Source organism: Falco rusticolus, chromosome 6, assembly GCF_015220075.1.
Source record: "Falco rusticolus isolate bFalRus1 chromosome 6, bFalRus1.pri, whole genome shotgun sequence".
In the NCBI taxonomy this organism is placed as follows: Eukaryota; Metazoa; Chordata; class Aves; order Falconiformes; family Falconidae; genus Falco; species Falco rusticolus.
Genome location: NC_051192.1, coordinates 7,849,210 through 7,875,625, shown reverse-complemented (window position 1 = coordinate 7,875,625; position 26,416 = coordinate 7,849,210). Strand labels below are relative to the sequence as shown.

The 26,416-nt window shown below is 35.1% G+C and overlaps 1 protein-coding gene across 11 annotated transcripts in view; it reads left to right on the top strand.

The window, feature by feature from the left end:
• Positions 1 to 26,416, top strand: part of RYR2 (ryanodine receptor 2) — a 434,536-nt gene that overhangs the window by 292,374 nt on the left and 115,746 nt on the right. For all 11 annotated transcript variants that reach the window (XM_037391531.1, XM_037391524.1, XM_037391528.1 and 8 more), the window contains 17 exons: positions 367 to 640; positions 3,484 to 3,598; positions 4,188 to 4,320; positions 5,491 to 5,594; positions 6,957 to 7,092; positions 7,787 to 7,973; positions 8,447 to 8,552; positions 9,758 to 9,878; positions 11,144 to 11,313; positions 12,289 to 12,509; positions 13,863 to 13,953; positions 17,033 to 17,173; positions 17,939 to 18,102; positions 20,378 to 20,456; positions 21,125 to 21,214; positions 22,358 to 22,495; positions 24,650 to 24,727. In XM_037391531.1, coding sequence (XP_037247428.1) covers positions 367 to 640; positions 3,484 to 3,598; positions 4,188 to 4,320; positions 5,491 to 5,594; positions 6,957 to 7,092; positions 7,787 to 7,973; positions 8,447 to 8,552; positions 9,758 to 9,878; positions 11,144 to 11,313; positions 12,289 to 12,509; positions 13,863 to 13,953; positions 17,033 to 17,173; positions 17,939 to 18,102; positions 20,378 to 20,456; positions 21,125 to 21,214; positions 22,358 to 22,495; positions 24,650 to 24,727 — 2,348 coding nt within the window. The remainder of the gene's footprint in view (positions 1 to 366; positions 641 to 3,483; positions 3,599 to 4,187; positions 4,321 to 5,490; positions 5,595 to 6,956; positions 7,093 to 7,786; positions 7,974 to 8,446; positions 8,553 to 9,757; positions 9,879 to 11,143; positions 11,314 to 12,288; positions 12,510 to 13,862; positions 13,954 to 17,032; positions 17,174 to 17,938; positions 18,103 to 20,377; positions 20,457 to 21,124; positions 21,215 to 22,357; positions 22,496 to 24,649; positions 24,728 to 26,416) is intronic.

Here is a 26,416-nt window from a genome sequence, read left to right as displayed (position 1 = left end):
ATATTTTTTCCAGTCTAACTTCATAATATACAAGAAAAATCCTCAGACCTAAATTCCTAGAAAAATCATGAAAGTAATATGTAGAAATAAATCTGATGACTTTGTGAGCATCTTGTATTTCTTCATAATTTTTTGTTATTCGATTTATTTTCTGTGTTTTAATTTTAAATATAAGCTGTTGACATTTCTGCCTCTCCTGAGTGATTTTATTTTTCTTTGATAGTCTGCTAAAGAAATAGCAAGAAAAAGGTGCTTCTTAGGAATTGAATTAATCCCCATCCATGTTGCATAATGGGTTCTGAGGGGCCACCAGGAGAGAGATGAGCAATTAATGGTAATTTTGTTATTTATGTATTTTCTTCACAGCTACTCTTCAGCAGTTGATTTCAGACACAATGGTACGCTGGGCCCAGGAATCAGTGATAGAAGATCCGGAGTTAGTAAGGGCCATGTTTGTATTGCTACATCGCCAATATGATGGTATTGGTGGCCTGGTTCGAGCTCTGCCAAAGACCTACACCATAAATAGCGTGTCTGTGGAAGACACAATCAACCTTCTGGCATCCCTCGGCCAAATCCGTTCCTTGCTTAGTGTCAGAATGGGCAAGGAGGAAGAGAAACTTATGATTCGTGGATTAGGGTAAATAACTGGAGTGCAACATCTCTTTATTTACAGATATTTGTTATTATTTGCTGTATGGTTATGGCCAAGCATATACATGATGTTTCAATGTGAATAGTCTATGTAAGGTGTAAATGCAGATACTGGTGTTTGTTGTGTGGTACTTTCAGTTCTAAGGTACAGCCTGTGCAGCTTTATGGGTATCATTTTCGGAGAGAAATGACATTGGTAAGACTTCTTGTGAGAAAGGTTGAAAACCTGTATGTAATGTTTCGTGGTACCACAAACTATATTTTATTACCATATTTTAAATAGTTTGGCTGTGTAGAATCCTATCAAGAATACTGTCCATTTTATGTGAATGCAGTGACTGGTAACTGTTGACACATACAATTCCACCCAGCAGTCAGCTAATGGAATTGTGTCTACATGTGTATTGTACATATGTCATCTTTTTATTGCACTGAGTGTAGTTGGTACTTTTTGAACTATGAAGTAGTTCACCCAGTCATATTTCTCCTAATTATAAGATGAATAGTAGTGAAATACAGCCTAATAAGGAGTACAGTTGGAGAAAACAGTAAAAAAATCGTGATCACCTCTACTACCAAAGAATCTGGGGTTTTTTTCCCACTTTTTTCAAGGAAATGTTACCATCTGAGAGATGTCTGGTGAGATTAAACATCAATTGTGATCTGCTAGAAATCCCCAATCAGTGAAGAGCAATGACAACCAAAGATAGCATTATATAGTGAATGCCAGGAATGCAAGGACAAGTGTTTGTTGTGCAGAATACCTTTTTCTTTCTTTCTGAGCTTACTTAAAATCCTCAAATATCCAAATAACACCTATACATAATTCTGTAGTGGCATTATGAACAGTGCGTACTTCTTAGCCTGCCAGCAGGTCCCATCAATGTTCCCTGGTTTTTGCAATGTCCAAGGTACTCATGCTAAGGTTTTGGCAAAAGGGCAAGTCCGTCATCTGCCAAGACACCCAACATACTGGTATTTCTGAATCACCCTTTGTACTTCGAATTTGAGTTGTTACATTTCACTTGAGCTAATAAGGTCTAAAATGAGTGAGTAATTACTAGATTCTGGCATTGTGTCTAGAAAAAAACCCAGTCTCAGAGGGGTTTTCATGTTCTGCTTTCTTTTTGTTCTTTTAAATTTCTTTCCTCAACATTTTCTGCTATGAATTAACAGCTAAGGTTTTGTGATTCTGGTTTAAATTTAACAAAGTTTTTGGTGATATGGGAAAGTCTCATGTAATGAAGAAAGTACTTTCTGTTAAGCTAGTGTTTTCACTGCCTGTTCCTATCACTCTTCTTGGTACCTTCTATCATAGTCTTGTTTATCTTGTAGGTTACCCAGCTGTGCCATTTGTACCTTTTATAGCCTAACCTGGGCTTCAGCACCCATTTAGAAATGCCAGATTTTTTGCTGTGAGTGGGCAGTATTTCTTTGTTTCAGCTGAGAAACGAAAGTGTCATTCATTCCTGCTTAAAACCCCAGTTTTCTCAGAAGTGCTGTTAAGCTTTTTCTCTTAAGTAAGACATTTCATAACGCATCCCACATTTAAACAGAACACAGAACATGGATGTGCTTTCCAAAGTAGTGTGAATATAGCTGGCCAGCCCCTGAGGTGACATTTTGACTTTCTGTGCTGTATTTCTGTAAAAGAAAGCTGCTGTAGACAAGTAAGAGTTTAGAATGACTTGGTAGATCGATACCGTCGAGGTCTTTTTCCCCAGCATGAAGCATTAGTGCAGAAATGAGATGTGGTACGGATAGCTTTTGGAGGCAGGGCCTGCCCTCTATCATCTCTGATACAAAGTCCGATGGTAGGCTGTGGAGGAAAAAGATTAGCTAATCTTTCTGGGAGTCAAAACCCCTGATACTGTCACCTGCATCAGACATACTGCATGCATTCTGTGGCATGACTGATGGTTGTGGATTTGTAGCTTTGAGAGTGATGGAACAGTCGTCTTCATGTCTCATCTTTTATAAAGCTGAAATTTTCTTTGCATGATTGCAGGAGTTTTAGGTCAGAAAAGAAGACTGCTATAAAATGCACAATGAAATTTGAATGGTTGTCGACAGTACTTTATATAGTGGCTTGCTCTAGTACTTTTCTCTCTCGTGACCTGATTGCTTTCACATCTATGGGTTGTGTGTGGTTTCAAGACTAATTACAGTTTTTAGAAATGTAATTATTTTTTAAACCAGACATTACTATTGGACATATCTACATAAAATATTGACATTATAATCTTCAGGACTGATTTTAAAGTGTGTAAATCTGTTCTGCTGAAATATGCAGGAGAGAAGAGTTCTTTTGAGCAGTAACTCATAAATTAAAGCTAGTATTTATGCAGCTTCTGTTTCTGGTGCTTGGAGGATAGCTGGATATACATTGTCTTTCCCCTAGAACTGTTTTTTCTTGGTTTTGATGGCAGATGTCAAATGTCTTATGGTTGAAATATTCTGAAAAGAATGCTTTGTCAAAACTATTGATTAGTTGAATTTAAAATTTAAGCTAATATAGCAGTTTTGATCATGCTCTTGTCAGAAAATACTTTTAGATCTGCAATGGAATTTCTAACAAAAATAGAAGAGCATCCTACTCTGGTGTAATGAAGAAGTGATAAGGGCAATAACTATAATATGGGAAAAGAAAGATCAGGTTCTTCCACAATGTGCATAGAAAAATAGACAATCAGCAACCTGAAAAGTCCCTGAGGTAATTTTTCACCTCAGACAGGGAAATTGCATAGGACGCAGCTTTGCAAATAACATAATAGGTGAACTATTGGTCCATAACATTTTAATCCAATTTTTTATTTTGTTTTCCTGTAGAGACATCATGAATAATAAAGTATTTTACCAACATCCAAATCTCATGAGAGCTTTAGGCATGCATGAAACTGTCATGGAAGTGATGGTAAATGTGCTTGGTGGAGGAGAATCCAAGGTAAAGCAATTCACTGTTAGAAGACAGAGAGTTTAGAATATAGCTGTTCAAAGCTTTATCCTGTAAGGCACTGAGCAGTCACTGGAGGTACCGAGACCATAACCTTTCACTGATTTCCATTAGTACAATAGTTGACTAAGTTTTTAGAAGAATCTGTCCTTTGATTCTGGAGGAAAATATGGTTAGCATTGTAATTTCAGATGCTTTAATAAACCCCCCCTACAAATAGCGTTTTATATGCTTGCTTGATTTTAAAGGGGAGATTATTTAGAAACTAATGAAAAATTGATGCAGTATTACTCCGTGAATCTGACCATTCACAGTCTTTTATGTTTGAATGTAGAATCTATGGGTGATCCCAGTTCTTTTGCAAGCTTATACCTTGATCTTTGGGGCTAAAGGAGTGATTTACTTGCTGAGAAAGCCCTGTTGATTCCAGGGTGAAACCTAAACAGTTAACTTCATGCCATTGCAATGAATACAATGCATAAATATTAGTGTGTTAAAGGGCTGTTACATAAATGATCTTTTGCAAGTTTTATGCCTGTTCCAGAGGTTTAGCTTCAGTCTGTTTTTATTTGCTTCTTAGGAAATCACTTTTCCAAAGATGGTGGCAAACTGCTGTCGTTTCCTGTGTTATTTTTGCCGCATCAGCAGGCAGAATCAAAAAGCTATGTTTGATCATCTTAGCTATTTATTAGAAAACAGCAGTGTTGGCCTTGGTAAGTAATCAGCATGTGGCTTTTATAATTCTAAACCAAAACAAAAATTGTTAAAATTTTCTGCTGATTTATGTATATGTAAAACTATCTGTTTTTCTGCATCCCTCTGTTTTGGTTGAAGTTTCTCCTTTACCCAGTGCAAAAATATCTTAATTAACTGTATTCCTAACTCCAAACACACCCCTGACAGTAGCATTGAGGTAATTTAATATACGCTTTTTGTATGTGCCTGGACCTTGAGAGAGTTGGTGTTTAGTTGTGCATTTTAAGGAACAGATTAGAATCGTGATTGTGACATAGAAAATCATAAATAAGTGTTAACAGCATTTCATTAGGGCTTACTTCTCACTGCTTAAGTTTACTCCGCTGCACTTTCTTCTGTAGTGTGTTCAGTACACACCTATGGCAGTGGGAGAAACTCAGAGCTTATTTGCTTGGGTATGCATGTATAGATGGCCAGAAATGAACCTTAAAATTTTCTTAAAATGCTAACCTTTCTTTCTAGGCTGAAGTGTTATAGAGGAGGTACATTTATCCTTTATTTAATTTAGTACTTGTAATTGAGAATATATAATTATTTAGAAACATCATAGTATTTTTTTTTCATGATCACAAATTCCTTATTAATATATAGGTACAGTACAGAAGCATAAGCTAAAAATCTTTTTGGACAGAAAGTGCTCAAATCAAATGCTTTTGAAGTGTTATTATGAAAACCTTAACTTTTTCTAACGCTATAATGACTGCCATTTTTTAAAGAAATAACATATAATCTTATATTTTAAAGCTTAAAAATATTTTCTGTTTCAATACATTTCACAAAATGTCAGTGATTTAGATACAAAATTTCTGCTACCTTTTCCTCAGAGCAAAGTTGTGTCAGGAAAATTAGAAAGAATGAGATCTTAAAACAAAGTATGTGATGACAATAGGAATGTATAAGGAAAGCTGTTTCTAACTTGAACATCTACACTGTATGTTGATTTCATATCAGTGTGAAATTTCATGCAAGTGCATGATGATTTATTATAAACTGAGTAGTATAAATGATATGCTTGTAATCATGTGCTAACTAATGACAAAATGTTGTATTTAAAAAAAATGTTCATTTATATGGTATGAATTTGGGTTTTATTAAGTTGGTGTTGAAACTAAATGTTATTTTAACAGCCTCTCCTTCTATGCGAGGATCAACTCCTTTAGATGTTGCAGCAGCTTCTGTGATGGATAACAATGAACTTGCATTAGCTTTAAGGGAGCCTGATCTGGAGAAGGTTGGTAGCTTCTTTATAAAACTTTTTTTTTTTTTTTTTTCCCTGTAGAGAGGGCAAGATTCCTGTTTCCTGGGAAGATTATAAGAATTGCGCGGGAGTTTTAGGTACCTTTCAAAGGAAGGGTATCAGGATCTGATTGTTTGTTCTTTCTACTGGTGGTCTGGATAGTTAAACTGAGTTTATGGTTATTACATACACGGGTGTAACCAAAAGGAATTGCCTCAAGGGCAGCTCTTGCTTTAAGAATAGTGGAGTCCATACCCAACAGAACTTCAATGCTGAAATCTTTCTTTGCTTTTCCGTCTTGATGGTGATATGCAGTGGTGGCATAATGCAATAGGGAATACAAGAAGCCTTGTGACAATTTTTTAAAATATATGACAGATTTTCATAGAGATATCTATCTATATCTATCTGTATTTTTTCCTAACATTTAAACCTGCTTCAGAAAAGATTGAAGGAATTGGGATTAATTAGATTGAAGAATACAAAACTCAAGAGAGCATGTGACGATTGTGTGGAATATATAAATTACTGCTGCAAGAAGGAATAGAATGATGGTTGTGATGTCAGTAGTGGATAAGAAAGGCAGCTTAAATAATGGAAAGAGAGATGCAGGATAGACATTAAAAAATGCTTTCTAATGAAAAGTGAGAGTGGAATACATTGTCCAATTTCATATGAAAGCGTCTGTCAGGAGTAATATAAGCATAGATGATCCTTTCCTGGAATAGGAAGATGGACCATGTCTGTTTAAAAGGACATTTTCAGACTTACTGTTCTTAAAAATGCTCAACAAAAAGAAGCTGTCTGAACAGGTTAAAGGCTATGCTTAAAATTCTAATAATTCAGAAAGGAGAGGGAAAACTGAAAACTAATATTGAGACTATAGGGTTGAATTACAGGGAGTGTTACTGCTGTGTGTTTAAAAAGAAAGGAAGAAAAAAGTCAAATGAAACAGAAAGGTTAAAATTAGAGAGTAGACCTGTGAGTTAAATTAGAAGATGTGATTTCAAATATGGATAGTGTGTAGTTGCGGAATATTAGAAAACTGAATCATTTGTAATGCTCAGGATTGCAAGAGAAATGAGATACTGAGAGCAAAGTGGTGATTTAGAGAGAGGGAAAATGGAATTGAGATAAGTAAGGTCTTGCAGTTCATGGCAGAAGTAGGTAAAGACTGGGACCGTGAACTAAGAAAGAGGTTGCTCTTCTTTTGTGCCCAAAGAATGATATGGTTTGGTCGGGAATGATAGAATGTGGACACCATATCCGAGACAACGCATGAGGATACTTCCCTTTGAAACTGCACTTCTCTCCCTTTTTACAATTAATATCTTTTTCATCTTACCTTGCTTTTAGGTGGTTCGCTACTTGGCTGGATGTGGATTGCAGAGTTGTCCTTTGTTGATTTCTAAAGGCTACCCAGACATTGGATGGAATCCAGTTGAAGGAGAGCGATATTTGGATTTTCTTCGTTTTGCTGTTTTTTGCAATGGTAGAGTAGAAGTCTATATATTTTTTAACTTCCTCTAATAAGATTGTAATTTAAAATAGTAATATAAGCCAACTTGATAAGTTACCGTAATTTTAAAGGACAATTTACAGAAAGAGTAGAATTATGCAAGTCATGCAGTAACTGAGATGCCCATTTCACAAATCATATAGGGGACCTATGAGACTATGCCTCATTTTTTTAGATGCATCATTAGTCTTCGAAATTCTCTCATTTCCTTTGGAAGTAGAGCAGATATTGCTAATTTATTTATTTATTTATTTATTTTTGTGATTAAGCTCATGCTAGACATAAAGACAAACTCCCATCTTATGATGATGATTTATAGTCCAGTTTTAGTGTGTAACAGCCAAACTGGTCCCATCATTAACTCTCTCGCTTGACTGTGAGTCTTTATTAAAAATCAGTAGCTTCAGTGATGTTTTAAACAGCCTTTACTATATAGTTGCTTCTTTGGCTGTATTTCATTTTGATTTAAATCACATTTTATTCATAGCTTTTATTACAATAATAGAGTTTGTGCATTTATGTAACTTTGTCATGATATTTAAACTGTTTTGTAGTTAAAAGTATCTACTGATGCATACATTCTGCACTTTTGTGTACCTTTTTCTGATTATATTTCAGAAGTCTTTTTGATATAGTTTTAAATTTTGATGTTTATTCTGTGTGGTAGGAGAGAGTGTGGAGGAAAATGCTAATGTTGTAGTCAGACTGCTTATCCGTCGACCTGAATGTTTTGGTCCTGCTCTAAGAGGAGAAGGAGGCAATGGGTTACTTGCTGCCATGGAGGAAGCGATACAAATAGCAGAAGATCCAACAAGGGATGGGCCTTCTCCAAGTAATGGATCTAGTAAAACCCTGTAGGTGCAGTGGACTTGCTTATGTTGCCATAATTTTTATTAATTTGTTCTATAATCTTAGTCATTAAATGACTTGTTTGTTTTAACATGCGGATTATCATCTGGATTCTTTCTTGGATTCTGTGGAGGGTAAAGATTTGTCTTCTCCCAAACAGTGCACCCTCTGCACTGTCAATTTAAGTAACTTTCTCTAAATATAAAATCCTCTTTGGAATTCTGTTTGTTCTTTGTCAGTCAGTTAATAGTCAATCTCCTGATGCAAAATGAGGTAGATAAATGGTAACAATGCAGGTGGCACTACAGTCTTTCAGGGACAAATTCCAGTCTGTTAGTCTGCTAGAAGTCTGCTAGCTAACAGGAAGCCACTATATGTAAGCTGTTACACCTATGAGCAGATTTTCGTTATTGCTGATGTAAAAACTTTGTTGCATTTTTTTCATCTTTTAATCGTTTTAACATTTAACTAATTACAGTGAAATGGAAGAACAAGAAGATGACACTATTCACATGGGAAATGCAATCATGACCTTTTATGCTGCCTTGATTGATCTCTTAGGACGTTGTGCCCCTGAAATGCATGTAAGTTTTAAGTCTTCATGCACTGGAAAGTAAAGTCATAGTTGTTCTACTTATTGATGGGTTTGCTGTGTGGCTTTTTCACAGTAACGTTATCAGGTATTAAAGCAGTGGTATGACTACACAGTATCTTAATGTACATAATGTGTTCATCTGCAAACTGGCTAGAAATTTCTGTGGACTATTCAGAAGCTGTCCTTTTTAAAAGAATTATTCCATTGCTTTTCTTATTATAGTTCCCTGTGTCTGGTCTTCAACAGCATTCTGTCATGAATATTGTTTGATTGACCATTATGACAATCAAACTCCTCAAATTTCCCTGTTTATTGGGATGGTGTAGAGTGATTTATTTTTTTAAAACCATGGTTTTACTCTCTTCATGTACTTATTTAAACAGGCTTTTTAAATTGCATCTAAAAGAGTAAATATTACAGGGCATCCTTTTAAAACATACTGACAAACCTTCTCAAAGGTCAGATGGCACTATTTCAGGCATTAAATGCAAAGAGTTAGACAAGCTATAAAAACCAAGCCCTTGCTACTTAGTTCCTAAGGAACTGAAACTGTGAAAATATTGTTTGCGATTCACAATACCTTCCTGTTCTTCACAAGTTCTTAGGTATGCATAGTTTCTCATTTCACCCTGAAATGTGCCCTAATTCATGTAGGTAAGTATCAGATTTTGTGCAGAGATCAATAATTTGAGAAAAGAGAGAGAGATCTATGTAATAAGGCCTGTGCATGAATATCTATTTTGTCTGAATAAAACAATTGTCTTGTTTTCTCCCTGTCTTGCTGCCTTTTTAAATATAAAACTAAAACAACTGGGATACCTGACAGCAGTGGTGGTTGGCCAGGACAGAAAAATTGGCTTTTTTCATCTGAAAATCTGCTTTTACTTCTTCTCCCCTTCCTTCCCTCCATGTGCTACATTTTAATGCTTTGTTCACCTATTTTACCTGACATTCCATTCTGAAACTGGGCTTAGTCTTATATAATAACCAAACATACAGTTTTCTAGACTTCGCATGTTTGCATCCAAGATACACAAACAGATAGAGATTATGTAAAATTTGCATTATTAATTATATTGTGATTTTGAGAGCAGTCATTCTTGTGTATCCGTGGTTCAGGAAGTTTCCAGAACATGGACACGTATAGAAGATAAAACAAAGACCTTGTTAATTCTTTGTTTGTCTTTTCCTTAGCTAATCCATGCTGGCAAAGGCGAAGCCATTAGAATCAGATCAATTCTAAGGTCTTTGATTCCACTGGAAGATTTGGTGGGAGTAATTAGTATTCCTTTCCACATGCCAACCATAGCTAAAGGTAAGGTGATTATTCTACTTCTTTTTCTCCATCCTGTTGTTATGTTTTGTAATTTAATGACATACTGATACTCATACTTCTCTCAGTATTTAAAAACAGTTTTATAAATTAAACTGTTACGTGAATTAGAAGAGAAATCAAGTGTCCTTGATACATGTTTTTCTGCATGCTATGGACAGTAATTCTGTGTACATTTAGATCACTGATGTAAATCCTAATCATTTAAATCAAATCATAAAAAACTATTACAACTTTAAGAAAAAATTAAAAAATGTATACTTTCTATTTTTCTAAAACATTTTAAAAATTTTCAGTCTCTTTTCTTGCTGGCATAATCCTTAGCTTTTGCTGTTCTAACCCTATCAATTGTTTCTAGTGATCTTACTAAGACCCCAGAGCTGTTTAGCAACTAGGGTGAAGTTATAGGTGCGACATACAGATGTAAAACACATTTCTTTGTGTTTTCTGCCTACATAGAATTGATTGTGATATTTGGAGCCATGTGAGCATCAATAAAAAAGAGAAAGGAATTACATCTGGCTTTTTGGGTATCTGGAAAGAAAACATTATAATTGCAACATGGATTTTCTAGGGACTTAGAGCACAAGAATGCCGAACAGGTTACAGTAGAAGAGATAAAAAGATCAATCTTTCTATTACACCGTTATTTATTTCTGTTCCAGATAGTGATGGATCTATAGGTGATGTCTCAATAGCACAGAATACAGCTTATGGATACAATATTGTTTATTTGGTTTTGCAAATGAAAGTATCAAAATTTAAAACTACTTCAATGAATTCCTTTCAGATATTCTAGGAGTTTGCAGATACAGAGGACTTTTTAGCAGAATCTTAAGTCATTGTTATGCATTTCAGATATGCTCACCACTGCTGCAGTCCTGGGGTGTTGTAGAATTATTGTATTTTTTACTTTCTCTCTCCATCTTCTAAGAACTAGGTAGTTCTGTAGATGAATTAGTATGTTTTGGGTACTTACCATTAGAATATCAACTGATAATAGTTATTGTGATAATAGTACACAAAGCATGAACAGAAAAGCATGTATGGAAGTCTATCTGGGTAGAATTTGCCTTATGCATTCCTTTTCCGTTAACTACAGATGTGTTGCGTTTGTGTAACAAAACCATGGGGAAGATGCTTAGATACTAAAAGAGACTCAAAGCCTCTGACGAGTAGTAGCATGACTGATTAGTCTGCTGGTGAAGGATTATCCTTGTCATTGAAGTCTTATTTCTTCCTTTTAGATGGTACTGTGGTGGAACCTGACATGTCTGCGGGGTTTTGCCCAGATCACAAGGCAGCCATGGTTTTGTTCCTTGACAGGGTCTATGGAATTGAGGACCAGGATTTTCTTCTACACCTTCTTGAGGTTGGCTTTCTGCCAGATCTTCGTGCTGCTGCTTCTTTAGATACAGTAAGCATTTCTCTGTTGTTATTTTGGTTCCATTATCTTACTGAATGCTGCAGCATTTTTCATCCCTCAAAAACATTTTTTATTACTTCATATTGTCTTCTGCATTTCTCAAATGCTGGATGAGCTGTCTGTTGCTGCTGAGCTTTGACAATATTGGAAGAACAGTGAAGAAACACTTTCCAGAATGATGCTCACTTTATAGTAGCTCCCATTGATACCTGTATTCATAAGAGATGCAGTACCTTTCCCTGGGAGACTTTCTGAGCTTGTGCTATGGAATCAAAATCAGATAATCTGCCAATGAAGCATGTAACTGTAAGCCTCTTCCCAGAGATATACAGAAAGTGTTCATCTTCATGCATTTGTTAGGGACACCTCCATTGTTATTTAGGAAATCACTAAATTATTTTTTAGTACCTCTTCAAAATTGCTGCCTCTTTGCTGTGAGTCTTATTTCTATCCAGATCCAGATTTGTACGTGGGCTAAGACAGGGACTTTGATTTCCCTATTTGACCTTTTATGCCAACATTTTTCTTAAAATAATTATGTTTTTGTTTAAGAAAGACCAGGTGAGGTTTTTTTCCTCACTTGGAACTTGGGCTTGATAGTAACACAGAAACATACTGAGTTTTGTCAATGCAGACACGACTGGTATTACTTGATTTTGGAGTGTTCTGTTAAGCAGTATGACACTCTTTAAATATAGTCTTGAAAATTGTTTTGTTTTTGAATGGCTACCTTTAGTGTTTATGTTTTTGTTCATTAAAACCAAACCAAACCAAAAGCTTTCTGTGAGACTTGAGAAGCAGGAAAAGAAGCTAGGCATCAAGTTTCCAGCAGGTACCAAATCCTCACTGGTGTCTTTTGGAAATGTCCCTCTTTATAACTATTAATAAAAGAAAAACAAGCAAGTTATTTTCATTTGTAGCAACACTGATGAATCAAATCTAATTTCTGTCTCGTTTAATTCATAGGCTGCTTTAAGTGCCACGGATATGGCTTTGGCTCTGAATCGATACCTTTGCACAGCAGTCTTGCCTCTGTTGACCAGATGCGCTCCTCTCTTTGCTGGCACAGAGCACCACGCTTCCCTCATCGATTCCTTATTACATACTGTGTACAGACTCTCAAAGGGATGCTCTCTTACCAAAGCTCAGCGGGATTCTATTGAAGAGTGTTTGCTGTCTATCTGTGGGTAAGAAAATACGCCTGGCTGTACAGGAATGCTAACTGATAAAATAACCTACGATATTTATAATACAGGAATGCAGAACTATGCCACCAGTGGCATAATTAAGATTTTTTTATTCTGACAGATGATTGTGATATTTTTAAATATGCTGTATTCAATTTGCATCTTTATTAATCACTCATATGCAGTCCTCCAGTTATTTTGCCATCACTGAATTATTTAAATTAAAACCTTGGCATTTAACTAGGAGAATTTACTGCAAAAAGGCAAAGCCATGGAAATGTGGAATTATACATACACTGAAGTAGCATTTAAATACTTTTTGCTGTTGAGATTGGCAGTATTGTTGATGATCAGTAGATTATACAGCTCTATGTAGATGCTTGTTTAATTGTGTGTAGATATTTGTTTATATTGTGTTACAGTTGAAATCCTAATCAATGACTAGTATATTGACACCTACAGGACAAATTTTGTCTGGGTATATGCAGTTTCAAAACCAGCTGATTACTATCCACTTTTTTAAAAAGCCTTCAGGCTTAATTATCAGAAGTTGACTAGGCACTTATGGATTTAATTTCTAATTAAAAGTCATTAACATTTAGGCTTTCAAATCACCAGAGTTTTTTAGAATATATCACCATATTTTTTGTTTTGCATGATATGGAAATGTATTCAGAAATGACAGACATTTATATTACAGTACTGTAAAAAAGTACTGTATAACATTTCTTGCTAAAGTATATCCCATTGAACATTATATATATATATATATATATATAATTTTTTTAATATATATATAACCTTGATAAGAAAAGAACCAATAAAATGGACCAGTGTTTGCTATTTATCCGGAAAGGTTTAATGTCCATGCAATTCTAACGTATATGCTATACCTATTTCTTCTGTCCTTCCAGTTGGTGCCTACTGCATGTCTTGTTCAGTACATCCAAAGAGTTAGTGTTCTTAGGTCTTGATTAGTTTCTACGATATTTTTAAAAGCCATTGAGATATATTACAAGAAATGATGATAGCCTTTTCTCATGGCCATGGTGATCATAATACAGAATATCAACATTTAGTATTTTTTTTCTCCTGATTTTCTCTGTCTATAGGTTAGATATTTTCTCTGCTTCTTTAAAGTGTTTGATTTACAGCTTGGTCAGAAGGTTTTCATTAGTATGCACTTACTTGCTTTGGACACATTTTTTTCATGCCTCAAGCTAATAGCCTATTACTTTGCAAATCTGAAGAATTTTAATGGCACAGAACTGACAGGTTGCTGTAGTGTATTTAGTAAGTATTTACATGAAACTATGCTGGTACATCCTTTTGAAATGCTTTGTCTGCTTCTAGGCAGTTGCGGCCTTCCATGATGCAGCATTTGCTGAGAAGATTAGTATTTGATGTTCCTCTTTTAAATGAACATGCAAAGATGCCTCTCAAGGTAAAAGTACATTTTGATATTCAACAGAATTCCTCGTAACAAAATGCAACAGAAAATATTTGCATGGAGATTATTCTCTGTCTTTTTTGTTACCTTATCTCCACACTTCAGGAGGAATTCAGTCTATTTCTATTCATCCATATAGAATTATGAAGTCCTTGTCTAATGTTTGCTTCTCCTTTAATTACCTCTTTTGTTTTAAGCCTATGTGGAAACAGAATAGTAAAACCTTTAGGGGTTGGGGCAGCATCCAGAGTGCAGAGAAAGATAGCAATTGTATGTACCCTTACCTCTGCCTTCTGTGTTGGTTTTCCCTGCTCTTGGAAAAGGGACTCTTTTTCTGGGGTTTGTGCTTGGAAATCTAAGTAATACATGGTTATTAATAATCTTTCATTTAGTTTTCAGCCCCCAAAGATTTCTCCATATCTTTGGATTCTGATTCCTAATGCACAAGAAAAATGTGGTTTTTCCTTTCTTGAGATGACACCTTCCTTAAAGATTCCTCAGATTTCATCAGCAGTACTAAGAAATGTACCATTTCCCACCTTACCTACTGCTGTTTTTCAGCAGTCCTTTTTAATCCTTTACGACCACAACTTTGAATTAGATATTTAATCTTTTCTTATTTAATATTTCTTTCTGCTTTTAAAGCCACGTGTCAGGATTAATTGCATTTTACATGTGATTTCTTTGCAAAAATACATCTCAGAAGTACACAGGCTTAAACTAGCCAGGTTATGGTCTCTGGCCTCAGATGAGGTATTTAAATCATTAGTCTCAAAGCCATGATCTGCTGCATGATCTTTTCCTGCCAAGGACTTCATAATTTGGTTGTTCCCCCGCAAGAAGTGCTCAATCAAACTAAAGATGCCAGAGCAGCCATTCTGCAGTGCCAATGTGTGAGAAAAGCAGTTGATAATTTAGTATACTGTCCTGAAGGGGACCTTTCAATGCATGATGACATTTTATGTGCTGCAAAAACCAAATAGTAACCTGGTGCTCCCTGCGTGGCTATGGTCCTTCAGTTCTTTTGGGGAAGAAAGAGGAAGCCCAGCTCTCTGAGGTCTGTTCATCTAGAACAGCAGTTTTTTTCATCCTGAGGGTCATGACTGCAGACTTTCCCATATTGCTGAACTGGACAGGGAGGAAATAATTAGATCCTTTTGGCGACTCAAGCTTTAGGAGAATGTAGATACAAATTGAACCATGGTATTAGCATGGGCAAATGGTTTTGTCCATTGACACCTAAACAGTAATAGGAGTTTCTGAGGAAAGTTAACTTTTCAAAGGTTTCACTGACAGTAAACTGATTTTCAGTGATTTAACAAGGGACTTCTACTTATATCTACTAAAGTATTTCTGATTTTAAAGTACTGTGCATATTCCTTATGGGCTTGTGCTAGCAAACAGGTTATAGTAGTCTAAAGAGACAGCTACAAGTTAATCGTGCATCTGAAAATGTAATTTTGATGGGAAGAGAGAAGGAAATGTTGAAGGCTAGATCAGAAGAGAGAGCTTTCTACTGTGAATACCTTTGCTGGTTTCTACAATTAAAAATTACCTGTTTAGGCAGCATGTGAAGTCAAATCTGTGATGATTTTCCTGTATAATTTGGTGTGAACATTCCGGAAAAGGGCTGCCTTGTTTTTATTTCCTCTTAAATCATAATCAGTACTTCATCAGGGACTTCTCTAAGAGTAAACCTGCCTTTACTCTTGGCTAGATTTAAAAACATATACATATATATATATATTAGCATTCACATGTTGTCCAAAAGCAAACCTGAAGTCTGGCCATTGTGCAATAGTATCTCTTTAGAAGACAACATTTTCAAATACATATCAGACTCTTAGAGTCCATATTTCTGAGACTCCTGTGTTTCTACATGAATAATAAAACATCTGTCTTTTTACATTATATACACATGTACGTTCTCTCCCTTTTATCTTTAATAATCCAAAATTTTAAATAGTAAATAATAGTAGACCATTTAAATCTGAAGATCTTTTTCTCTGATCCATGAAAAGTATAACAGAACTGCATAGTATTGAGGTTACATTTTTGGTTATCAAAATCCTCACTTCTAAACATCAAGACTTTTTTTTTTTTTAATACCTGTATTTCTGCACATTTATGTTATGACTGTCTGTGCTTTTCCTTCTTGGCATTTGTTCTGACTGGAAAAAAGGGAATTCTGTCAGCTCTTTAATGACTGTGACTTGTAATATTTTGCCAACATGCTTTGCAAAGTGATGTTGAAACAAATCTCTTTTTCGCTGAGGAACTGTTAAACTCTGAATTAAAATTCTGGCTAAATTTTTTAGAAAGATCATTATGTGTCTTAGGGAAATCTGCTCCTGAGTAGGACTAGTTTTTCATACCTCATTATTGCCAGAATTTTTTTGTTTGGGATTGCCTTTATTGACAGATGTACAACTAATTTTTCCTCTTGTCTGTGACTCAGGGACACAGAGGACACATTAAGTGCGAAATTTGTGATGTTTTAGTTTGGCAAATACCCAGCAGCAGGGCCTTGCACCATTTGAATTCCTGATAATCTGGAATCTTGTAACCACTGAAGAGGAAAGTATCCCTGAAATAAAAGCTCCTCTGCCAATTGTAATAGAGGGCAGTAGGGCAGACTGATAGCCGGTTTTACAACTCACAGAAGAGATAAGTCACATTGGGAGTTATCGTTGAATAGATCTCAGACACGTAAATAATAATTGGGAATTAGGTGAAATCGTGGTTCTACTATTTTGCCCACCATACAGCAGTGTTTGGAATAGCGGCACACAGATGGAAGTGATTTCTTGTCTTCAGCTGAGATGTCAGAGTTCTTGTGGTGCTGGGGAAAATTATTCTGTCACATGCTTTTTGCATATGCCACTAATGTTTAAAAGCAAGAACTGCTCATTCTGTGTGTATATCTACCAATAATTCAAAGAATAGATACACAACATGGGATCGCGATAAAGGTTAGACATTTTTCTGGCAGTGTCTGTGTAACGATTGAGTGCCAGAATGGAAGAACGTCAACAGTTGTATTTATTTGCTTTCAAAATATGTTCTGTTTTAGTTGCTGACAAATCATTTTGAAAGATGCTGGAAGTATTATTGTTTGCCAGGTGGTTGGGGTAACTTTGGTGCTGCCTCAGAAGAAGAGCTTCATTTATCCAGAAAGTTGTTCTGGGGTATTTTTGATGCTTTATCTCAAAAGGTAATTCATTTTAATATCCATCCACTACTGTAAAAGCCTTACTGTGTAACCTTTCTTCTTTAATCTGTCATTTTTACCCAGCTTTTATCAACATTTAAATCTTCCTGTTATAGCATCTGCTTTAACATAGGTATATCATTTTGTCTGCTCATTAAAATAGATATATATATATATATAGCTATTGAAGTAATCTTGAGGTGTCTCTCTAAAGGTCAGCTACACTTCAGAGCTCTAAAACCAGATTCAAGTGTCTGCAGGTGACTGAAAGCTGCACTTTTCTATTTCACACAGTAGTCTCCCATAAACCAAGACCGTAGTCCTTTTCTTAGTAGTCGTAGTTTCATCACCCTCAAATCCATTCTATGTTGAACAGAAGTTTAATTATACACCTTGGTTGTATTGTTCATTCTGTGAGCAGTTTTAACCAACCTGCTTAAAATAACATGAGTTTTGTTTCAAGTCTAGGTGTTTAGAAATGCTGTGCATATTCCTTTGCTATGTTCTCTTCTTTATTTCGTCTGAAAAATGCCTGCTGTTGCTGCCAGTCTTCAGCAAGAGCAAGACTTGATCCTAGCTTTAGCTATAGTGTATAATATGCTTTGGACAGTCGCTTTCTCTTAATTTCAGAGCAAAAAATTCAGTTTTACACTGAGTAAGAAGGCCATTCTGTGGCTGCTCGGTTTGACGTATAGCTGTACCAGTTTTAGCAGTGAGGTGGGTACCTTCCATGCACTACTCACTTTCTCTCCCCTGTATATTCCACAGAAATATGAACAAGAACTGTTCAAACTGGCTTTGCCTTGTTTGAGCGCAGTTGCAGGGGCCTTACCTCCAGACTACATGGAATCAAATTATGTCAATATGATGGAAAAACAATCTTCAATGGATTCAGATGGGAATTTTAATCCTCAACCTGTTGATACATCAAAGTAAGGACTTATTTTGTTGGAACTAGTTTTTTTGAACACGAATGTGTAAAAGAGGGGGATTGGAGTCTGTTGGGTATGATGTAAACTTACAGCTTTTGTTCTTTTCTTCTAGATAGAATGGAGGCCTTTATGTTTTTAATTTTTATTTATGTATTAATTTTAAATCATATAAAGTGATAAATATCCAGTTACATAACTAATTTCTTGATCAGCCTAGAACATTTTTAATACATCTTCATCCTGAAGATGAAACTGTCAAGTTTCATTGTATGTCTGCTGCAAACCACCATGGTTTTAGAAGTAGGAAAAATAGACTAGTCTACATCATCCCTGTCATTAACATGTTCCAAGACACTAATGCCAGTGTATGTGAATGACAATGTACCTGCAGAGAATTATGATAATTGTATGTTCATAGGATCTCTTTCTACTATGAATAATGGGGAACTGGGCAGAAAGATCTTCGTTCTTTCTAGGCAGTCAGACTCTGGCAATGCTCTTTTAAGTACGTTAGCCAGACAAAGCATATATCTGAATGGGATTTTTGTGCCCTGGTTTTTGACTACAACCACTACCTCATTCTCCTTTGTATAGAGTAGTCTTACTGCAGTGTGGTTATGCACTGTATCTTGAAAAATGTCACTTCTAAGATGTGCTTCGACCGCCTTTGTGAGCTTTCTGTCTGTATTAACATTCAGAACACTGAATGCCACCAGTAGATTGATACCTTGATTACAGCATGCTTATACTTGTATGCGCATCAAAATACGGTAGTAAAAGCCGTAATCTAGACTGTAATATATAAATCACATCATTATTAAGATTCATTTTCTAAGATGTATTTAAGATATATGAAGACTTAACAAGATTTAGTAAGCATATTATACTGTCATTTAGCTAATCGAAGATGGCTTTATATGATGTAATTTCAGAGGAAAATTATATATAGCCAGAATATATTTGAAAAACTCAGAAAATGTCACTCAACATTACCTAAATCATCAGTCAGCTCATTGTCATAGGAGTCAACAATTCTGTGATGATTCAAGACAAAGAAGGCACTGTTTTTATCAATGTCACTTCCAACTAATCCTATATTGTTTTAACATGCAAATCCTGCATCGCATTGCTCACTAGTCCTAGACCTATTTATTTGAAGCTATAGATAAGACCTTAATGTACCTGTCAACTTACTGCGTTTCTCAAATTATTCAAAGTGTTATACCATTAGTAGAGTTCCCCTCAAAATGCGTGGTTCCAAACAATAAAAAAGCTGATGACCATTCTGGATGAATATTTTTTGACCTTTGTGTGTGGTTAGGCTCTTGCAAACTGTTACTCTGACATAATGTTTTACATTTTTGCTTTTTCCCCTACTCTGACTGAGATGAAAAACCAGACTCTGCTCTGCAGTAGATGGCACTGTAGCACTTTTGCTGCCAAAATTCTTAGTCTTAAGAGGAAAGGTTTTGCTATTTCATAAGTTATCAAGAAGCAATTATCCTCTTTCATTTGTAGGAATGCAGATGCAGAAAAAGACTGATATTTGATAAATCATTTTTGGAAGAGGATTCTGTCTGTAGTGCTTGTTTGACAGTTAAGGATAGCTGCTTTTCCTTTACTGCTTACACAACTGTAACTTCTGCATTGTCTTATATACCTGTTTAAGGGCTAGTGTATTTATTTGTGGGGTTTTTTTCTACTTTTAATAAGGATTTTAGTATTTTTGATATTCACTGGATTGTTGTAAAATAAAGCCTTTAGCATATAACTTTGGATTGTTGTAAGTTATGGTGCTTCAAGCATATAATAAAAATTATAGGAATATATAAAATAGATTACATGTTTCAAAAAGGACTGTTAGCACATTTAGTTTATAATGAACATGTGCAATAAGTTACCACTGTGTTTCAGAAACTATGGGTCACAGTTATATCTTTAATCTTAAGAAAATGGATGTTAGCAATAGAAATACGTGACAAAAAGCATGAGTGCTTGGTGTCATTATTGATTTTTCCTTGCGCATGTGTGTTGAAGAAGTAAAGTAGCTACAACAGCTGTGATTCTCATTCAGTGGCCATTACATACCTCAAGCTTTTTCTTGATTTAACTAGGGTTTGGAGCAAACTCTATGTGACGAAACAGAGCATAGTAGGATGCATTGAATTGATGTGTGCACTACTAATTGTTTATTTGAAAGTATTTTTCAAAACAAAAGCATTCACAGTTTAGCATGTATGTGTTATATAATGGCTATTTTTCTCTTCACTTTCAGCATTACAATCCCTGAAAAGCTAGAATATTTCATTAACAAATATGCAGAACACTCTCACGACAAATGGTCAATGGAAAAGGTAAAATCATATTCCTGTTAAAGCAAAACCAGATTTTTATTTGAATACATTTAATCTTTAAAATATTTTGCTCTGAACATTATTATTTTTCATAGTGCTGCACATCTGTATGTAGGTAAGAAATAAACTCCTTTCTTAAAGTGCATTTGGGGGAAGATTCTGTAAGTGCACATGAGTTTCAAAACAGTGTTTCATCATTTTGTTTGTTTTTGGTTTTTTGTTGACTTTTGATTAAATATACTTGCTAATTGTTTAAGGGTTTTCTTGACTTGAAATTTCAATTATTTCAATTGTTTAAGAAAAACACCTCTTAGGGTGTCTTACGATTTGTATTCCTTTATTCAATTTGTGTATCCAGTGTTAAAAATATAGTTCCTCAACTATAGCACCATATTTTGCTCTATATAAATATTTAGAAGAAAAATGTAATGAAATGTTAGCTCTGTGAAATTATTAATTTTAAGAAACATAGCATGCTACATAATTTCATTCTGTGTAGATAATATAAGTGTTGGTTAAGAAAACTGAGAATAATAATGGAAAGGAAATTTTAAGAGAACAGCTCTGCAGAAGCATAGCTCAGTTCCTTTGTACTAACAAAATAGTCATGTTCATATTTTTTTTTGCTTTTCCTCATTTTTTCCTTTTTTTATTATTACTGTTTTCAGTTTGCCAATGGATGGACATATGGTGAAACGTATTCTGAATCTGCAAAAGTGCAACCATTAATGAAACAATATAAGTTGCTATCTGAAAAGGTAAGGAATTTCATTCTTGATCCAAGGTGATTGACACATTGCTTCATTCACTATGAAAATATCACCTTGTGTTTACAGCACTTTTTAAAAATTTATTTAGAGTATGTCAGCTAACATGTGATTGTTGCCTTCCTGAAAATTTCAAAAAGAGATAGAAGGATTTTATTGTACAATAAATAGGCCACTCGAGCTATTTTTTCCCATGGCTGAATTGATATGGCATAATTTATGGTGAAACTGAAATGTCATATTGCCAGTATATTTTTACGGTGAGGTCATACAGGAATGCTCACTTGTGTAGTGAGGACTTGGGTTTAGGCTTTGCCTGGTCTCTAGCGGAGGGCCATGAAGATGGTTAGAAGGCTGGAGGGCTTGATCAATGAAACCAGGCTAAAGGAACTGGGTTTGTTCAGCTTAAAGAAGAGAAAGCTGACGGGAATATAATCTCAATTTCCCAGTACCTAAATGCTAGTTATGGAAAAGATGGATGTATTCTCTTCACAGAGATGCACAGTGACTGGACAAAAGGCAATGGGTGTATGTTGCTTTAGCAGAAATGCTTTCTGGAAATCGTTCTTTTCTTCACAACTTAAAACATTGGTATAGGTTCTCCAGAGAATTGGTGAAATCACCTGCACTGCAAATATTCAAGGCATGACATGGCAAGACCTAGATAACCTGATCTTGATAACCGTTGATAGCCCAATTAGGTTAGCTTCTCTGATCTCAACAGAAGGTTGAGTCAGATGATGTCCAGAGGTCCATTCCAACATAGACTATTTTTATGATTCTATTATTATGGCTTTTTTTGTTTTGTGTAGCAGGCAAAACACTGCATTAGTCCTGACAATTACTGTTCAATGTTTGAGTTCATATCTGAGCATGCTATTAATGCAATTATCCCTGTGATCATCAGCTTCCTGCAAGGTCAGAATTTTTCTGCCTGCCTCTGAAATGATAAATAAACTTTGATTAATATCTAATAAGATTTATTTGCTTCTTTGCAGTACCCCTGGGCTGTAAGGGCTGATTTCGGTACATTTCTTTGCACCTCAGTATAACCAAGCAAATACCCAATAGTTATTTTTTGCTCTGTACAGCTACATAAAACCCAAGGTAACTATTGCATCTGCATTCTTCTAGGAGAAAGAAATTTATCGATGGCCAATCAAAGAATCACTAAAAACTATGCTGGCATGGGGATGGCGAATTGAAAGAACACGGGAGGGAGATTCCATGGCACTGTATAATCGGACACGTCGCATATCTCAAACCAGTCAAGTGAGCCATTTTATTAAAACCTTATTTTAAAAATATTTTTTAATAAATTAAAAAATATGCAAAATATGCTCTACAATCTTTGATTTTACAAGCAGTGAAATAAACCTGTAGGATAAAAATATGTGAGAGTTTTTATTCTACAACTCTGAAGGTTTTTTTAGATTTCTAGTCACTGAGGCTGGAACTTTCCCTGTTCCAAAGTAGTACGTTAATAAACATTTTCAGAAAAATCTGAACAAAACCAAAAGGAATATATTTTTTCACTTGATTAAAAGTTAGTTATGTTATTTAGGGGAATTATTTACATCAGTAGGTGCTTACATGTTAGTAGTGAGTATTAATATGATTTGTCTACTATTTTTTTTAATTTGGTGGCTACAAATGCCTTTAAGTGTGTAAAGAAACAAATAAAGGTACATATATAAAATATTTTTATTTCTTTTTTTAAGGAAAATTAATACCAACATCAATGCATCATAAAGTTTATGTTTGTATACAGCCAAAATTCTGAAAATGTGTGTTTTGGGTTTTTTTTCTTTTGGAATCGCTTTCCTAAATCAAAATACTCTAAGGACAAAATGGAGAAATATTAGCACTATATTCTCTTCAAGTGCCGTATACTTTGCATTTAAACTGGAGAGGGGAGAAAATCTCTTTCTTTCCCATTCACCCAGATACACATGGAGCCAAACTAATGGGGTAAATAAAATGGAGGGGAAAACCTTTCCCTCTTCTCTCCACACAGCTCTGCACTATTTGCATGAGTGAGTGATGATAAGCCTGTGAAAAATGAGTTGAACCTGCCTCTCCATGCGCTGTAAACACTAGAAAATGAATATCAAGTGATTTGATTTAGCACTTACTTGGGCTAAACTACATGTTATAGTTTGTACACTATAATAGCCTTCCAAGTTTCCTGACTTTTGGGTGTTTGTAATACCATCCCCAAAGAATACATTGACAGAGATATTCATATATACTTTAAGCATAAGGAGCTCACTAGAATGAATAGCTTTACAGTTGAAATTCATATTATATCAACATATGAAAACAGCTTTTGTAGCTAAGTCAGTCTTCCCCTACTATAATGAAATTAACTTTTCTAGAAGAGTTTGATGCCGAAATTATTTCTGTATTACTTACCCTGTGTTTAAATGTGTTGTGCTGTCATCACACACACCCCCCCCACAGTATTTTCTGGTGTTCAGCTGAGAAATTTTGGTGTATATTTAATCAGGATCTCCATATTAATATAACAATGCTTGCACCATTTGCTTTAGAAAACAATACTTTATCAGTATTTATTTACTGGGTGCTGCTTCTATGTCCTTTGTGTTATTCTCTATTAAAAATACATGCCTTTTGAAAGGAGGCCTTTGGACAAGGGTACATGGTCATATACATGCTTAGGAAAATATTAGACATAGGATCAAGGTTCTGGACACTGTTCTTTCTGAAAGAAGTTGTACCTGTGGGGGACATGTATTTGGTACAGCAGAATCCATAGAGGAAAGCCCAGCAATGCCCCTTTTGTAGCCTTATTTCTTGCATCAGTGGCTTGCTAGCCAGGGAGTCTCCATCATTGTTTATTCCTTCTTCAAAACATCTGTGTCAATGTAATAAGCAAACCTGTGACAAATGTAAGCAGTAGCAAGAAAGAATGACAAAATGGTGATATTTTCTGAGTGGGGAGGAGAGACAGAAGGAAAAAAGATATGTATTTAGTAGAATTTATTCCTACATATAGAAATAGGGTTAAAAAGCCAAATTCAAAGTTTGATTTTTGCTTGAATTCACCTTAAACTGAATTGTCTGAGATTTCATCTGCTGAGAAAAAAATACACACACTATAGTACAGCCTGATCCACAATGACTTCAAATCTTGAAGAAGTTCAAGTGAAATTTGCATTTGAATAAGTGTGATTTGTATCATGGCTGTCTTGGGGAACAAAATATTTAGACCTTTGCCTAAATCGCACTTAAATTTACCACCCTTAATGTGTTTTCAGTTGGGTTGTATAGGCTCCTTTTGCTCTCTAGAGATAAAGTGACTTTTCCCTTAAGTTCTTTCCTTACTTTAACTGTCTTGTTAATGTTCATGTTTTCATATCAAATGCTTGTGTAACTCCACTGTTTTGCCCCTTTGTCATTCAGATCTCTGTAGATACAGCCCACGGTTACACTCCCCGAGCAATTGACATGAGCAATGTCACCCTCTCCAGAGATTTACATGTAAGTCAAAAACACTTAATATGCCTACCCTTTCTTTACAATTTAATTTTTTATCTTAAACAAATTTGGTGCCTAATGTTTCCTGTCGTTTGGGTCTTTATTTTGGGTTTGGGGTGTTTTTTTGGTCTTTTTTGTCATTACTCTTTGGTACTTTTTTAAAGAGGGTTGCTTTAGAAAACGAGGTTCGTGTTAAAAACCTGCAAGGCTCATTTTAGTCCTGGACTGTTTTTTCCCAGCTTTCTTTGCAAACATCTCTCATCTTGAAGAGAATCCTGTTTAGGAGAGCTTGCAGCATCAGCTTTTTTCTATTTATTATTCATTTCTCCACCATCTTCCCAAAAACATGTTATCATTGCTCTTTTTTTTTTTTTTTTTTAAACTGAAGAAATAAGAATCAGGAACTATTGTTACAGTGAATATTATGAGAATACAGAATGAGGAATTTGGGGGTAGGATTTTGACAGATCTATAAGTAGGTTGTTGTTTGGAACAATACTTTTTAGTTGATAAAAAAATGATGTTTCTATCTTTAGAAAGTTAGGGTGTTTTTCATGGTGTTTGATGGAGTATAGCACTCGTTTTTATAGTCTACTAATTTACTGTGAATGTGTTTACAATATAATGTCAACATATGCTAGATAGTTTAAAGTTAATTAGCATAAGTGTTTGCAGCAGTCTAGTGATGGCAACATGGCATTCAAAACTGGCTACAGAAAACTCCTGGAACAGTGTTACATTTGCCCATGCTGAACTCTGTCATAGTGCAAGCAAACAAGTAGCAGCAGTAAAGCTAATTGTACAGTATATAATATACTGTGCTTCTGTTCAAATTCTCACACTGGATTTCCCCTCCTCGACTCCTATCTCGTAGTTTCCAGTTTTATGTTTCTAACTGTTGTAGGTCGCTGACTAGCTTTACAATAATAACCATATGCTGCCAATTAACTATCATATTTGAGTTAAAACATTCAGTAGATTGCTGATCATTCCAAAGTTAATAAAACTGATAACTGAATAACGCTACTTCTATCATTACACTCTTATGTTAAACTGATGGCACAGCTTCATTATAATGACGTCACTTAACTTTTGTATAGACTCAGTGTAGTTAAAAGTCTGTGCAGACTTTGTTTAATGGTCATGAAACAACTCTTGATGTGAACATCACCATAGTATTATGATGCAGTAAACCAAACCCAGAGAAAAGTAACCATCCTGTCACAAACCACAAAGGAAATGGCATTAGAACTTCTGTTACTCCCTTGATTACTCTTTTATGCTCTACCCTCTAACATTTGTCATTAATTTTATCTCCTTTGTAGCCTTCAGCTGTAAAGCAGAGCTGTTTAGCTTTATGATTCACTTCTCCTTAATTATGAAGAGAGGTTGTCTTTGAAACGGGCTTCAAAATCTGTTATTTGAAAGCTAAGCAAATTTAATCAAAATAAAATTTCAGGTGTTAATTGTCCTGATACTGTCATTCAGGAAATATCCAAACATGTTAGGTATTAATAAAATCTGAATTTTAAAAATGGCCTGTATGTACTTTTGAACTTGTTAATGATTAGTATCACTAAAGCTGTAGTTCAGGGTTGATTATTCAACCTTTTCCTAGATTTCTGGGGAAAATTAGTTGTTTTTGAACAAGTTGTTTGTTTTGTTTTTTTTTTTTTTTTTAACTAGTACATA